The sequence below is a fragment of the Coregonus clupeaformis genome, chromosome 20, assembly GCF_020615455.1.
Source record: "Coregonus clupeaformis isolate EN_2021a chromosome 20, ASM2061545v1, whole genome shotgun sequence".
Taxonomy (NCBI): domain Eukaryota; kingdom Metazoa; phylum Chordata; class Actinopteri; order Salmoniformes; family Salmonidae; genus Coregonus; species Coregonus clupeaformis.
The window spans coordinates 13834065-13851458 of record NC_059211.1 but is presented as its reverse complement, the minus strand read 5'-3'; the positions used below and the strand labels follow the sequence as shown (position 1 = coordinate 13851458).

The 17394-nt window shown below is 43.3% G+C and overlaps 1 protein-coding gene across 4 annotated transcripts in view; it reads left to right on the top strand.

Annotated features, from left to right (window-relative positions):
• Positions 1–13926, top strand: part of LOC121533743 (guanylate kinase-like) — a 30481-nt gene extending 16555 nt beyond the window's left edge. For 2 of the 4 annotated variants that reach the window (XM_041839945.2, XM_041839943.2), the window contains 5 exons: positions 4959–5055; positions 5208–5346; positions 9676–9760; positions 9909–9994; positions 13586–13926. In XM_041839945.2, the coding sequence (XP_041695879.1) occupies positions 4959–5055; positions 5208–5346; positions 9676–9760; positions 9909–9994; positions 13586–13621 (443 nt within the window). In that variant the 3' untranslated portion in view covers positions 13622–13926. Of the gene's footprint in view, positions 1–4958; positions 5056–5207; positions 5347–9675; positions 9761–9908; positions 9995–10123; positions 10850–13585 lie in introns of those variants that run through there. The other 2 variants (XM_041839942.2, XM_041839944.2) reach the window with 2 other exon arrangements.
• The last annotated feature ends 3468 nt before the right edge of the window (positions 13927–17394 follow it).

Here is a 17394-nt window from a genome sequence, read left to right as displayed (position 1 = left end):
AGAGAGGAGGGGATAGGGTCAAGCGGGCAGGTTGTTGGGCGGCCTGCCATCACAAGTCGCAAGATTTTATCTGGAGAGAGAGGGAAGAAATAAGTCAAAGCATAGGGTAGGGCAGTGTGAGCAGGACCAGCAGTGTCATTTGACTTAACAAACGAGGATCGGATGTTGTCAACCTTCTTTTCAAAATGGTTGACGAAATCATCCACAGAGAGGGAGGGGGGGAGGAGGATTCAGCAGGGAGGAGAATGTGGCAAAGAGCTTCCTAGGGTTAGAGGCAGATGCTTGGAATTTAGAGTGATAGAGAGTGGCCTTAGCAGCAGAAACAGATGAAGAAAATGTAGAGAGGAGGGAGTGAAAAGATGCCAGGTCCGCAGGGAGTCTAGTTTTCTTCCATTTCCGCTCAGCTGCCCGGAGCTCTGTTCTGTGAGCTCACAATGAGTCATCAAGCCACGGAGCTGGAGGGGAGGACCGAGCCGGCCGGGAGGATAGGGGACATAGAGAGTCAAAGGATGCAGAAAGGGGAGGAGAGGAGGGTTGAGGGAGGCAGAATCAGGAGATTGGAGGGAGAAGGATTGAGCAGAAGGAAGAGATGATAGGATGGAAGAGGAGAGAGTAGCGGGAGAGAGAGAGCGAAGGTTGCGACGGCGCATTACCATCTGTGTAGGGGCAGAGTGAGTAGTGTTGGAGGAGAGCGAGAGAGAAAAGGATACAAAGTAGTGGTCGGAGACATGGAGGGAGTTGCAGTGAGATTAGTAGAACAACAGCATCTAGTAAAGATGAGGTCAAGCGTATTGCCTGCCTTGTGAGTAGGGGGGGGCGGTGAGAGGGTGAGGTCAAAAGAGGAGAGGAGTGGAAAGAAGGAGGCAGAGAGAAATGAGTCAAATGTAGACGTAGGGAGGTTGAAATCCCCCAGAACTGTGAGGGGTGAGCCATCCTCAGGAAAGGAACTTATCAAGGCGTCAAGCTCATTGATGAACTCTCCAAGGGAACCTGGAGGGCGATAGATGACAAGGATATTAAGCTTAAATGGGCTAGTGACTGTGACAGCATGGAATTCAAATGAGGAGATAGACAGATGGGTCAGGGGAAAAATTGAGAATGTCCACTTGGGAGAGATGAGGATTCCTGTGCCACCACCCCGCTGACCAGATGCTCTCGGGGTATGCGAGAACACATGGTCAGACGAGGAGAGAGCAGTAGGAGTAGCAGTGTTTTCAGTGGTAATCCATGTTTCCGTCAGCGCCAAGAAGTCGAGGGACTGGAGGGTAGCATAGGCTGAGATGAACTCTGCCTTGTTGGCAGCAGAACGGCAGTTCCAGAGGCTGCCTGAGACCTGGAAGTCCACGTGGGTGGTGCGTGCAGGGACCACCAGGTTAGAGAGGCAGCAGCCACGCGGTGTGAGGCGTTTGTATAGCCTGTGCGGAGAGGAGAGAACAGGGATAGGCAGAGGCATAGTTGACAGGCTGCAGCAAATGGCTAAAATAATGCAGAGGAGATCCGAATGAAATGAACTAAACATCTGGGAAAGGAGAGAGCGGGGCCTCCCTCACCACAACTCCCAAATATAACTCTCCCAACTTCCACCTCAGAAACTATAATTGTTGTAAACTACAGCGGTTCAATGTTTTCTAGGAATAGACTAACTTAGTTTATTCAGCTAGCTAACTAGGTACAGTATTATTCCGTGAAAATCGTCCGGCCACCTAGTCATAAGACGCCACAGCCAGCTAGCATGCCGGACTCCAACAACACGGTTTAGCGCCAATACTCGGCCACAACAAACCACCAGTGTATCAACACGCAAGCAGATCGTTCGTGTCCGTGTCTAACGTTGTGGGTTAGTCCCGACAGTTTGAGCGAGTCCGTCGTCAACTTATTCAGCCAGTTAGTTAGCTAGAATAGTTAGCAAACTAGCTAGCCATTGCTTTCAGACAAAGAAGAACCCCTCCTTTCACGGCACGAACACACAGAGAGAGCCAAACTAACGTTAACTAGTCACCCATGTCCCGAATTCCTTGAACGACTCGGGCTACCAATATGTAAAAAACAAAACACAAACAAATGACAAATGTAGGTTATGACTTACCCCTAGCAGCTACTGTTAGCTAGCCAAGTGCAAAGCTAGCCACTGAATTGACTCAGCCAGTTCGCGTCTGTTCGCTAGGTCATTCCAGCTATTGTTTACTAGTAGCTATCCAGGTAGCAACAAGCTAGCTAAATTTCAAGCACAGTAGCCACTTGCTACCTAACGTTAACGGTTCAGACAATGAGGTTAGAAAACAGCTGAATGATAGGCAATTATTGTATGTAATAATTGTAGGCAGCCAGCTGGCATAATTACAGGCACTCTCAGGCGTGAAAAAAATATACCGTTGCTAATAGCTACTCGCCAGCTAGTCCAGGTGGTGGGTTAGCTAGCTAGCTTCGTGCTACACTGGGCACAGCCGAATACAACACTAACCTACAATACCTAACTACAATCTAAATACATAGTTTAAGCCTTACTCGACAAAGCCCAAGCTATGTATAAAGCCAAGCTTACCCGACGCCAAGCTTACCCGACGACCTCCTCCTTCGATGACATCAATAATAAAAGAGCAAAAGCCAGTAAATATAAAATTAACATGAATTGAAAAAATGAAATACATATCACACTTTGCATTATTTAGGTACGTGTTATTTACCGTATTGTAAAACCAACACTAATATTCGATCCGTTTGCAGTCTTTCGTCTCCTCAACTTGCTCAGTCACTCCATTCATTACCAGATTCTAGAAATACACAACCTGCCTACCACTTTGAAGATGCAAAACATTTTGGGGGGTGAAACAAACAAGAAATAAGACAAAAAAACAGAAAACTTGAGCGTGTATAACTATTCACCCCCCTCAAAGTCAATACTTTGTAGAGCCACCTTTTGCAGCAATTACAGCTACAAGTCTCTTGGGGTATGTCTCTATAAGCTTGGCACATCTAGCCACTGGGATTTTTGCTCATTCTTCAAGGCAAAACTGCTCCAGCTCTTTCAAGTTGGATGCGTTCCACTGGTGTACAGAAATCTTTAAGTCATACCACAGATTCTCAATTGGATTGAGGTCTGGGCTTTGACTAGGCCATTCCAAGACATTTAAATGTTTCCCCTTAAACCACTCAAGTGTTGCTTTAGCAGTATGCTTAGGGTCATTGTCCTGCTGGAAGGTGAACCTCCGTCCCAGTCTCAAATCTCTGGAAGACTGAAACAGGTTTCCCTCAAGAATTTCCCTGTATTTCATGCCATCCATTATTCCTTCAATTCTGACCAGTTTCCCAGTCCCTTCCGATGAAAAACATCCCCACAGCATGATGCTGCCACCACCATGCTTCACTTTGGGGATGGTGTTCTCGGGGTGATGAGAGGTGTTGGGTTTGCGCCAGACATAGCGTTTTCCTTGATGGCCAAAAAGCTCAATTTTAGTCTCATCTGACCAGAGTACCTTCTTCCATATGTTTGGGGAGTCTCCCACATGGCTTTTGGTGAACACCAACCGTGTTTGCTTATTTTTTTCTTGAAGCAATGGCTTTTTTCTGGCCACTCTTCCGTAAAGCCCAGCTCTATGGAGTGTACGGCTTAAAGTGGTCCTATGAACAGATACTCCAATCTCCGCTGTCGAGATTTGCAGCTCCTTCAGGGTTATCTTTGGTTTCTTTGTTGCCTCTCTGATTAATGCCTTCTTTGCCTTGTCCGTGAAATTTGGTGGGCGGCCCTCTCTTGGCAGGTTTATTGTGGTGCCATATTCTTTCCATTTTTTAATAATGGATTTAATGGTGCTCCGTGGGATGTTCAAAGTTTCTGATATTTTTTTATAACCCAACCCTGATCTGTACTTCTCCACAACTTTGTCCCTGACCTGTTTGGAGAGCTCCTTGTTCTTCATGGTGCCGCTTGCTTGGAGGTGCCCCTTGCTTAGTGGTGTTGCAGACTCTGGGGCCTTTCAGAACAGGTGTATATATACTGAGATCATGTGACACTTAGATTGCACACAGGTAGACTTTATTTAACTAATTATGTGACTTCTGAAGGTAATTGGTTGCACCAGATCTTATTTAGCGGCTTCATAGCAAAGGGGGTGAATACATATGCACGCACCACTTTTCCGTTATTTATTTTTTTAGAATTTTTTGAAACAAGTTATTTTTTTCATTTCACTTCACCAATTTTGACTATTTTGTGTATGTCCATTACATGTCCATTTAAATTACAGGTTGTAATGCAACAAAATAGGAAAAACGCCAAGGGGGGTGAATACTTCTGCAAGGCACTGTACCTTTTACCAGGAAACATGGTGCTGGGATTCATTCTGAGTCTGAACAAACCTGTCATGTTGTAATGCTAATGAGTATGTGTTGACATCAGTGGCTCTAGGTTCAATATGAGTGTTGTTGTTCCTGTAAATGTGATCGTGACAAGGTTGTCCTGTGTTACCTACAGAGTTCTCCCCACTGTATTAGATCCACTGTGATGTTGTGGAGGAATAAGATAATCCCAATGGTAGGGCCACAGTAATGTGTTAGTTTGATGTGTGCCCTGTCAACACTCTCTCTCTTGCTAAACTGATGTTGTGTGTTTGCATGGTGTCTGGTGGTTTCTATACTGCGTTCTATGTGGTATATACTGTTTCTCTTACACCCAGTCCTTGGCAAAAAAGAATGTATTTTTTGACATTTTCAATTCACCTTCAACCTTTCACACTTGGGGTCTTTCCTTGTGTGAATTGCTTGTAGTGATGTGAATGTTAATTTCCCTATCTACCAATACTTGTCCTTGCATTCTTTCTATATAACATTTTCTAGTGCCTGAATACTAATCATTATAAATGTATTGTACCCTGTGAACTTACCCTTTATTGTTTTGAGAGAACTCCATCCATCCAGCCCAACTGATGACTAACCTCTTCTTCTTCTCTCCTGTCCGTTTCAAGATTACCACTTCACAAACAGGGAGGCTATGCAGGAGGATATTGACAAGGGAGAATTCATTGAGACTGATGAGTTTTCGGGCAACCTGTATGGAACAAGGTAGAGTATATTTTCGGAACTTTCTGTTGGCACCAAAATGTCTTACAGAATGAATCAGTGATAGTTGTGGAAAGATATATCATTTCTCATTTCTTCTGTGGAATCGTGGATGCAATGAATAAACATAGCTATTTTGCTTGTTTTCTCCACAGTAAGAGTGCTGTACAGGACGTGAGGGCCAAAGGCCTCATTTGTATCTTGGATGTGGATATCGCGGGAGTGCGGCACATCAAGGAGTCTAACCTGGACCCCATCTACATCTCTATCCAGCCCCCCTCTATTGAGGTCCTGGTAAGAGTCCACAACCATACATTGCACAGGGTTCTTCCACTGCAGGGTTCCGCAACAGGCGACAAATTTATTTGGCCCCCCAAAGTTTTAAGTTAAAAAATAAGAAAATACAGTTGAAGTCAGAGGTTTACATACACCTTAGCCAAATACATTTAAACTCAGTTTTTCACAATTCCTGACATTTAATCCTAGTACATATTCCCTGTCTTAGGTCAGTTAGGATCCCCACTTTATTTTAAGAATGTGAAATGTCAGAATAATAGTAGAGAGAATGATTTATTTCAGCTTTTATTTATTTAATCACATTCCCAGTGGGTCAGAAGTTTACATACACTCAATTAGTATTTGGTAGCATTGCCTTTAAATTGTTTAACTTGGGTCAAACGTTTTGTGTAGCCTTTCACAAGCTTCCCACAATAAGTTGGGTGAATTTTAGCCCATTCATCCTGACAGAGCTGGTGTAACTGAGTCAGGTTTGTAGGCCTCCTTGCTCGCACACGCTTTTTCAGTTCTGACCACACATTTTCTATAGGATTGAGGTCAGGGCTTTGTGATGGCCACTCCAATACCTGGACTTTTTGCCACAACTTTGGAAGTATGCTTGGGGTCATTGTCCATTTGGAAGACCCATTTGCGACCAAGCTTTAACTTCCTGACTGATGTCTTGAGATGTTGCTTCAATATATCCATATAATTTTCCTTCCTCATGATGCCATCTTTTTTGTGAAGTGCACCAGTCCCTCCTGCAGCAAAGCACCCCCACAGCATGATGCTGCCACCCCCGTGCTTCACGGTTGGGATGGTGTTCTTCGGCTTGCAAGCCTACCCCCTTTTTCCTCCAAACATAACGATGGTCATTATGGCCAAACAGTTCTATTTTTGTTTCATCAGACCAGAGGACATTTCTCCAAAAGTACGATCTTTGTCCCCATGTGCAGTTGTAAACCGTAGTCTGGCTTTTTTATGGCGGTTTTGGAGCAGTGGCTTCTTCCTTGCTGAGCGGCCTTTCAGGTTACGTCGATATAGGACTCATTTTACTATGGATATAGATACTTTTGTACCTGTTTCCTCCAGCATCTTTACAAGGTCCTTTGCTGTTGTTCTGGGAATGATTTGCACTTTTCACACCAAAGTACATTAATCTCTAGCAGACAGAACGCGTCTCCTTCCTGAGCGGTATGATGGCTGCATGGTCCCATGGTGTTTATACTTGCATACTATTGTTTGCACAGATGAATGTGGTACCTTCAGGCGTTTGGAAATTGCTCCCAAGGATGAACCAGACTTGTGGAGGTCCACAATTATTTTTCTGAGGTCTTGGCTGATTTCTTTTCATTTTCCTATAATGTCAAGCAATGAGGCACTGAGTTTGAAGGTAGGCCTTGAAATACATCCACAGGTACACCTCCAATTGACTCAAATTATGTCAATTAGCCTATCAGAAGCTTCTAAAGCCATGACATCATTTTCTGGAATTGTCACGATCGTTGACTGATGAAACGGACCAAGGCGCAGCGTGATATGCGTACATTATTTTATTTAGGTACACACACGAACAAAAACAACAAAACAAATGATACGTGAAGTCCTGGGTTGAACACAAACCTTCCGGAACAAGATCCCACAATGACTAGTGCCAAACATGCTGCGTAAGTATGGTCCCCAATCAGAGACAACGAGAAACAGCTGCCTCTGATTGGGAACCACCCTGGCCAACATAGATCTACACGATCTAGATCAACAACATAGAAAATACAACATAGACACTACACACCCTGGCTCAACATTTAAGAGTCCCCAGAGCCAGGGCGTGACAGTACCCCCCCAAAGGTGCGGACTGCGACCGCGCCAACCAAACACAAGAGGGTAGGGGCCGGGTGGGCATTCCGCCTCGGAGGCGGATCCAGCTCCGGGCATGACCACCACTCTCTCTCTACCCCCCCGTAGCGCCCCTGGTCTGGTCTGGCCCCGCTGGCCGGAGCTGGACTGAACATCGGTGGAGCGGATTGCTCTGGCTCCGGTGTGGAGCAGCTGACCGGTGCCGGACCAGGCACCGGTGGAACAGGCCGGACCGGGCTGGCGACGCGCACCACAGGCTTGGTGCGGGGGACAGGAACGGGCCGGACCGGGCTGACGACGCGCACCACAGGCTTGGTGCGGGGGACAGGAACGGGCCGGACCGGGCTGACGACGCGCACCACTGGCTTGGTGCGGGGAGCAGGAACGGGCCGGACCGGGCTGACGACGCGCACCACTGGCTTGGTGCGGGGAGCAGGAACAGGCCGGACCGGGCTGGCGACGCGCACCACTGGCTTGGTGCGGGGAGCAGGAACATGCCGGACCGGGCTGGCGACGCGCACCACTGGTTTGTTGCGAGGGACAGGAACAGGCCGGACCGGGCTGGCGACGCGCACCACAGGCTTGGTGCGAGGGACAGGAACAGGCCGGACCGGGCTGACGACGCGCACCACTGGCTTGGTGCGGGGAGCAGGAACGGGCCGGACCGGGCTGGCGACGCGCACCACAGGCTTGGTGCGAGGGACAGGAACAGGCCGGACCGGGCTGGCGACGCGCACCACAGGCTTGGTGCGAGGGACAGGAACAGGCCGGACCGGGCTGACGACGCGCACCACTGGCTTGGTGCGGGGAGCAGGAACGGGCCGGACCGGGCTGGCGACGTGCACCACAGGCTTGGTGCGAGGAACAGGAACAGGCCGGGCTGGACTGTGGAGACGGACTGGAGGTCTGGAACGGAGAGCTGACACAACCCGTCCTGGCTGAATGCCTATTTCCACACACTCTGTGTGAGGCATCAGCACAGGACGTACAGGGCTGTGCACTCGTACTGACACTACAGCACGTGGCACTGGCGCAGGATATCCGGGACCGAGGAGGGGTACTGGAGGCCACGAGCGTTGAGCCGGCACACTCCGTCCTGGCTGCATGCCCACCTTAGCACGGCACGTGCGTGGTGCTAGCACAGGACGTACAGGACTGTGCCGGAACACTCGCGGCACAGTACGTAGCTACGCATAACTCGGAACCTGCCCAGTCTCACGCTGCCTAGCCTGAGTACGGGGAGTTGGCTCTGCTCTACCTCTAGGCTCCGCCAACCACCCTTCCAGCCCCCCAAACCTGGTGGCCTCCTCTCCTAAATCGCCAATGCGCCCTGTAGCTGCCTCCAGCAGCCCCGTCGTCCATGCCGTGTGCCCCCCCAAAATGTTTTATTGGGGTTGCCTCTCGCGTGTCCGTCGTCGGCACAGTTGGTGCCGTTTCTCCTCTCTTGCCAGGGCCTGTACCTTTGCCCAGGGCCCTCTGCCCGCGAATATGTCCTCCCATGACCACCATTCGCCCACCTGAGCCATCGCCAGCTTCTCCTCCTGGGCACACTGCTTGGTCCTTTTATGGTGGGATCTTCTGTCACGATCGTTGACTGATGAAGCGGACCAAGGCGCAGCGTGATATGCGTACATTCTTTTATTTAGGTACACACACGAACAAAAACAACAAAACAAACGATACGTGAAGTCCTGGGTTGAACACAAACCTTCCGGAACAAGATCCCACAATGACTAGTGCCAAACATGCTGCCTAAGTATGGTCCCCAATCAGAGACAACGAGAAACAGCTGCCTCTGATTGGGAACCACCCTGGCCAACATAGATCTACACGATCTAGATCAACAACATAGAAAATACAACATAGACACTACACACCCTAGCTCAACATTTAAGAGTCCCCAGAGCCAGGGCGTGACAGGAATTTTCCAAGCTGTTTAAAGGCACATTCAACTTAGTGTATGTAAACTTCTGACCAACTGGAATTGTGATACAGTGAATTATAAGTGAAATAATCTGTCTATAAACAATTGTTGGAAAAATTACTTGTGTCATGCACATAGTAAATGTCCTAACCGACTTGCCAAAATGATAATTTGTTAACAAGAAATTTGTGGAGTGGTTGAAAAACTAGTTTTAATGACTCCAACCTAAGTGTATGTAAACTTCCGACTTCAACTGTATATGTTGTTGGAAAAGAAGACTGTAAATCACTAAGAATTCAGCCAAAAAAAATGTAATTCATGAAACCTCTTCCCAAGTATTTCAATGAATAAATAGAGACATATGTGATTATGAAATTATGTTACTGTGAAATATATAATACATTTGAGCTTATTTGTGGTCCGTTTGTAGTGTACAAATTATTATAATTATGTTCCGGCCCACTGACCATTCGCTCAGAAAAGAATCAGCCCACGGCTGAATCTAGTAGCCTACCTCTCTTCTACTGCATAAACTGTCATTGTTTTGGGGACATTGATATTTACAGGAAGAGCGTCTGAGGGGTAGAGCGACGGAGACAGAGGAGAAAATACAGAGCCGCCTGGAAGAAGCACGGACTGACATGGAGGAGTGTAGGTCCCCCTTACTGTCCTTTGTAAACTGGTTTGAAGACTACACATGCTTGAGGGATATGAATTGAACTAAGTATAGTCCATCACATGCCTTTGACAATGATTTGAGTAGTGTTTTCATAATTGTTTCTTCACTCTCCTACTGTAGGCAACGAGCCTGGATTGTTTGACATTGTCATTGTCAACAATGACTTGGATGAGGCCTATGAGAAGTTGCAAAGTGTTCTTAAGGAGGTGAGTCTGAAAATAGGATGATGAGTAGATGCAGGAGGTGGTGATGAATAGATGTCCATGTTGGACAAGAATCATATATGTACTGAGATTCGGTAAATATACTTTATATTCTCATATCTGTCTCAACAGGAAATGTCGGATGTGATTCTGATGAAGGCCTTTCAAGGCCAAACCTGCTATTTAATTTCATTTTAATAGAGTTTATCGGTATAGGTTATTACACAATTGGAACAAGGACTTTGTAATCACAAATCCACTCACTGAAGGTAATTCCACATGTGTAATGACTCATGATCTATTTTATGTTATTATTTTATTACACATTTCCTTCTTCCAGTATGGAACTAATATGTTTTGTAATCACACTTTTGGAAGTCACCTGTGTATTACCATGTCAAGAACTTCAACCCAAATGGGTAAATGATGAGACATTAGGCATAAACCTTTTAGTTACTTTGTACTGTGTAACAACATTTAACAACCAACTTTGTAATTGCAATGCTGTTATAAAGGATATAAATGTATTTACAATGTATTTACCCAAGAGCAAGCAACTTAATATGTAGTTACAGTCTTTGGAAAAGGTAAGACATGCTTTGATTATGTTTACCTTGCCACTGTCTCCTAATGATAACTTTTTTTGCATTTATGGCACAAAACCAATTCAAAATCATCTTAAAGGAACGTTTTAGATACACAATCAATTGAAGACATAGATTTGTACATTGTTTACAATGTTTGTTTTTGACAATGTAATGTAGCTACAGGCCTAGCTACTCTTCCACAACATTGTATTAAATGAGATTGATTTTGAATATGAATCTTTATTAAATCCATTAAAGGCCCAGTGCAGTCAAACTTCTGTTGTTCCTGTGTTTTGTATCATTGTGTACAGCTGATGAAACTAACACTGTAAAAAGTGTGAAAAAATGTGATCAGTGCTATGTCCTGATAGCTGCTGGTTGAAAATACAATTTACACAGGACCTTCAATTCAGCAGGTTTTGCATGGATGGAATTGTGGCTTGCCTCATGAGATCACAACGCAAAATAAGTTAATAGACTAATAACAAAGAGACATTGTAACTATATAGTAATTAAAAAGGTTACTTCACTCTACCTTAAGTCGCTTGCTCCTGGGTAAGCACATTGTAAATACATGTGCAACCTTTGTAACAACATTGTTCTAACATAACATTTGATCAGTGGGGAACCGTAAGAAAACGCCTTCAGAAAAGGTCTAAGGATGTGTAAAATGATGTATTATTTTTTATTTACATTTTTTATTTAATATTTTCTATAATTTAAATGATATTCTGATTTCACCTCTTCAGTTTGTGTTGGAAAGGGAAGGGTTAACACTGAAGAGAAAAAAAGGTCCAATCAGGATTTTTCTTTGGTGGTCTCCAAATGCTAGACCAAAGACTGGGGAGAACAATTATTTGATACACTGCCGATTTTGCAGGTTTTCCTACTTACAAAGCATGTAGAGGTCTGTAATTTTTATCATAGGTACACTTCAACTGTGAGAGACGGAATCTAAAACAAAAATCCAGAAAATCACATTGTATGATTTTTAAGTAATTCATTTGCATTTTATTGCATGACATAAATATTTGATACATCAGAAAAGCAGAACTTAATATTTGGTACAGAAACCTTTGTTTGCAATTACAGAGATCATACGTTTCCTGTAGGTCTTGACCAGGTTTGCACACACTGCAGCAGGGATTTTGGCCCACTCCTCCATACAGACCTTCTCCAGATCCTTCAGGTTTCGGGGCTGTCGCTGGGCAATACGGACTTTCTGTTTTTATCAGCTCGCTTGCTGTTAGCTATCTCTTTGAAAATAATGCCTGCGAAACATTGTTGCGTTTAAACTTTAGATCACCAGTTACTTTGTGTGCTGAATGTGATCAAATATGTTTGCAATGAGAAGTAATAGTTGTACATTTCGATTTGGAAATGCTTAATGGTTGTGTTTTTGTTATGATTGGGGGTCTACTGGGTTATTAGGAATGGGTTGCTTTATGCCATGTCTATGTGTTTTGCAAAAATTGTTCTCTCCTACATGGAGTGTGCAGATTATGGTCGCTGTCCTTTCAGCACAACAAGCCTGTCACCTTTGATGTGTCACTGTTGACATCACTAGGCTATTGGGGATAGTGTGATAGTGATGGTGTTAGGCTACCACAGGTTGTTTAAGTGGTTGTTGTTGTTGCTGGTCGCATTATTTCGTGCAGGCGTGTGAGTGACAGCCTGACGCTGGCTCAGGCTTGTTTGATTAATTAATTATGTAATCAAAAAGCATTGCTACTCCTGCATTAGAGCTAGATGTAATGTTGTGGGCATTAAGGGCCCGATCCCGATTTAGGAATGTATGCCTTTCCTAGGCACTTCTCAGTATTTGGTATTCAAACTTACTTTTTTCAGTCGCTTAACTTGCTCTGCGGTTGTGGCTACCTTGCACGCTCTGAATACATTTCATTCAACCACAGAAAACCCTCCCACTTACTCGGGGGCCTAAGTGATGATGTTTCAGGTATTTTTCTTGATTTTTGAGTTTGACGTTTTGGAAGATTTTTCCCCCCCACTGAAGGTCCAATAGTCATGGTTCGCCACCGCATTTGATTCAATATACCTGGTCTATGTAGCATGGCAATAAACTTTTTACTGAAAACAATCTTTAGTTAATGGCAGGGTATGCCTTTTTACAAGTGTTGTTACCAGGTCATAGTCTACTAAGATCCACATATCAAGACCATATCAACCCTGAGACTACCTGGTGATTTGGTTTTACTGGCCCTTTGTAGTTACATGTAGCAATGTTACCCATTTGGATTGGAGTTCTTAACATGGTAATATACAGGTGAATTCCAAAGTGTAATTACAAAACATACTAGTTACATACTCTAACAAATAAATGTGTAATAACATAAAATAGAACATGATTAATTACACAACATATGTGGAATTACCTTCAGCAAGTAAATTACATAGTCCGTGTTCCAATTGTGTAATAACCTATACCGATAAACTCTATTACCATGTTATTACATAGCAATTCCTAGGTAACTACAATGTTTTTTCTACAGTTATTGCTGTGCAGTTACATATTTACAGGGGCACCTTAAATTAAGGTACAGTGTTACCCAAGTTGGCAAGTGTGTGCGAGAGTTGTGCCTTTTCCTTCCCAAGGCCATACAAATTGTATTAAATGTTTCACAGATTACATTTTTTGAAAATTGAGGCAGAAAGTGAATGGAAAAAGCTAAAGTGTGCCTTCTTGTTAAAATACTATAGCGACCTTAGTCCAACACTTACCGACCCAATCAAGCCTCTTGGTGAGGCTAACCTCTTGGGGAGGCTAAAAGAGGCATAGTTCAGCCATAATCTGAGAGAAAGTTTTTGTTATAATCGTGGAATTTTTCAGTACAATTTTTACATTTTTCAGATTTGTATTTTATTTTTGTGGAATGTAAAGAGGGGTATCAGTTCAACATTTATTTACATTTGTATGGCCTAATGCTCATATTATTATATTATATCCTACTCACGTTTCCTGAGCACCTTATACTCCTCTCCTCAACAGGAAATAACGAAAGTTCAGGAGGTCATCAAGTCATAAGGAGCTACAGTAACAGCGTCCCAGTCTTCCTCTTGCCTGGTACTTTACAGGAGATATGAAGCCTTTTACTCCAGCATGACCATGCTGCATCAACACTGAAACTCAATAAGATCCACTCCCCTGACATCAGCTAATTTCGATTTAGCCACATAAAGAAATGTTCTGAGCATTGCTATATGATTAATAGCGGGATTTCCAGAGAAACACATACTATATGCATCTAAGACCAGGGGTTGGAACTGGTTCAGGGAACAGAACTGAAAACCGTAAAATAACTACATTTTTCGAGGAACAGAATCAGAACTGGGAACGAAAGTGATCTATACTGTTCTGGAACAGAACCGTTATTTTAAAAGCATGGAAACTATTTTAAAAGCATGGAATCCGGTTAATAACGTTATTTTACACTTCAGACATTTTTCCCAGTCCCACAAAAAACGCAACAAAGCGCCTATGCGAAGCCCTCACTCTGTCACTCAGAAACTTATTCCAGTGTCTGCCTGCCAGATGAAAATCTTTGCCAGTGTGTGTGTGTAGGCAACCTGCCCCTCCCCCTCCCCCTCCGAAGCATTGTCTAGTAGCCAACTTACATTACAAGCGTAATTCAGAAAGAAGCCTTTCCTCTGTAGGTATAATTCTGTGGGCCTAATTCAGATAATGGGGGTCATAACAACAAGATACGCTTCAAGCCTCCTCCTCCACTCTCTCTTGCTCTCCCCACCCAAAAAATGTCAGTCGCATCTCGCGCCCTACACTCGTTTGTCCAATGCATATAAATAGCTTGCCCGCTCCATAGCAAGCTGCTCTTTCCGTACTGACTGGTGAAGAAATTTAATGTCGAGCTAAATGTAAAAAATATATATTTCAGAGGTTTAAAAGGGAACAGAAAGGAACAATATAAACCGTAACGTTTTTTTGGTTCGAAACGGTTCAGAACTGTCTTTTGCTGCTTGGAACAGTGGAACGGAAGGCAAAAAAATAAGGGTTCTGTTCAGAACTAAACTATTGGAAAATAATTTCAGTTCCAACCCCTGCCTAAGACTCAAGATGGGTTGTTAGGTCGTTTTCCATGTTCATTCAGTCAATAGATCATGAGAAATGGGTAAGAGAATGGGGCATTTGATAGGTATGTGTAGAGTATATAGTAGACACAGTGCCTTGCAAAAGTATTCATCCCCCTTGGCGTTTTTCCTATTTTGTTGCATTACAACCTGTAATTTAAATGGATTTCTATTTGGATTTCATGTAATGGACATACACAAAATAGTCAAAATTGGTGAAGTGAAAAAAAATAAAATAACGGAAAAGTGGTGCATGCATATGTATTCACCCCTTTTGCTATGAGGCCCCTAAATAAGATATGGTGCAACCAATTACCTTCAGAAGTCACATAATTAGTTAAATAAAGTCCACCTGTGTGCAATCTAAGTGTCACATGATCTGTCACATGATCTCAGTATATATACACCTGTTCTGAAAGGCCCCAGAGTCTGCAACACCACTAAGCATGGGTCACCACCAAGCAAGCGGCACCATGAAGTATTGACTTTGGGAGGGTGAATAGTTATGCACGCTCAAGTTTTCTGTTTTTCTTGTCTTATTTCTTGTTTGTTTCACAATAACAAATATTGTGTATCTTCAAAGTGGTAGGCATGTTGTGTAAATCAAATGATACAAACCCCAAAAAAATCAATTTTAATTCCAGGTTGTAAGGCAACAAAATAGGAAAAATGACAAGGGGCTGAATACTTTTGCAAGCCACTGTACATTGCACAGTAAATGTCTACTTCATACTTTACTGACAACTGGTTTTCCGCCATGTAGACAAATAGAAACTACTGCCAAAGCCACTAGACCTTCCACTGAACCTTCATTGTCAAGGTTTGACATTTTACTTAACATGCCCCTGACTTGACATGTGTGATGACCATCCAGCATATCATGGACAAACAACCCGAGAAGTAGTAAAACAAAAAACATAAAACTGTCTAGGCTGTGAAATGTCATATTAGTAGAATAGCTTTGAGGTAAACACTACACTGTCTTAATCTAAACTGTTTTTATTTGTCCAATAGTAAGAAACCATTCTGTATTCTGTAGTCTAATTTTCTCTCTTGGTTTTAATCAATGATAAAGTCTGAATGATGTTACACAGAAGGTAGGGATGTGTATTGTTGAGTGTTTTACTAATTTAACAGTATTTGTGGATGAATATGTAACTGACTGAGTAAGGACCCAAGCACTCAACACAGCTTTCAGAGGTCACAGGTCAGTCCTGAGGTGGTCAGTTTAACTCTCAGGTCACTTGCTGTAGCCATCCATCAGCAGAAAAGAAAATGTGTGTGTCTTGGTGTGTATGTTTTGGTATGCAACTGAGCTAGATGAATAAAAAGCATATAAAGTAAAACCTACCACTGATATACTGTTTAATTAGCCTTTCAGTACATCCATCACCTGTCACAAGGTATACTCCATGAAATCAAATAAACGATAATCAAAAATATGCTTAATTTACTTATGATCTTATTCTCCATTTATATAATCTATTTATGCATTTATACATTATAACAATAAAACAGTTGAAAACATTTCAATAGTGTAAATGTTTCACTCTTAAATATCTATCTATATTTATACACAGTACCAGTCAAAGGTTTGGACACACCTACTCATTCAATTTTATTATTATTTTTTTACTATTTTCTACATTGTATAATATTAGTGAAGACATCAGAACTATGAAATAACACATATGGAATCATGTAGTAACCAAAAAAGTGTTAAACAAATCAAAATATATTTTATATTTGAGATTCTTCAAAAGAGCCACCCTTTGCCTTGATGACAGCTTTGCACACTCTTGGCATTCTCTCAACCAGCTTCATGAGGTAGTCCCTGGAATGCATTTCAATTAACAGGTGTGCCTTGTTAAAAGTTAATTTGTGGAATTTCTTTCCTTCTTAATGCGTTTGAGCCAATCAGTTGTGTTGTGACAAGGTAGGGGTAGTATACAGAAGATAGCCCTACTTGGTAAAAGACCAAGTCCATATTATGGCAAGAACAGCTCAAATAAGCAAAGAGAAACGACAATCCATCATTACTTTAAGACATGAAGGTAAGTCAATCCGGAACAATTCAAGAACTTTGAATGTTTCTTCAAGTGCAGTCGCAAAAACCATCAAGCACTATGATGAAACTGGCTCTCATGAGGACCGCCACAGGAATGGAAGACCCAGAGTTACCTCTGCTGCAGAGGAAAAGTTCATTAGAGTTCCCAGCCTCAGACATTGCAGCCCAAATAAATGCTTCACAGAGTTCAAGTAACAGACACATCTCAACATCAACTGTTCAGAGGAGACTACGTGAATCAGGCCTTCTTGGTCGAATTGCTGCAAAGAAACCACTACTAAAGGACACCAATAAGAAAAAGAGACTTTCTTGGGCCAAGAAACATGAGCAATGGACATTAGACTGGTGGAAATCTGTCCTTCGGTCTGATGAGTCCAAATTTGAGATTTTTGGTTCCAACCGCTGTGTCTTTGTGAGAAGCAGAGTAGGTGAACGGATGATCTCCGCATGTGTGGTTCACACCATGAAGCATGGAAGAGGAGGTGTGCTGGTGAGGGGGTGCATTGCTGGTGACACTGTCAGTGATTTATTTAGAATTCAAGGCACGCTTAACCAGCATGGCTACCACAGCATTCTGCAGCGATACGCCATCCCATCTGGTTTGCGCTTAGTGGGACTAGCTTTTTTTTTCAGCAGGACAATGA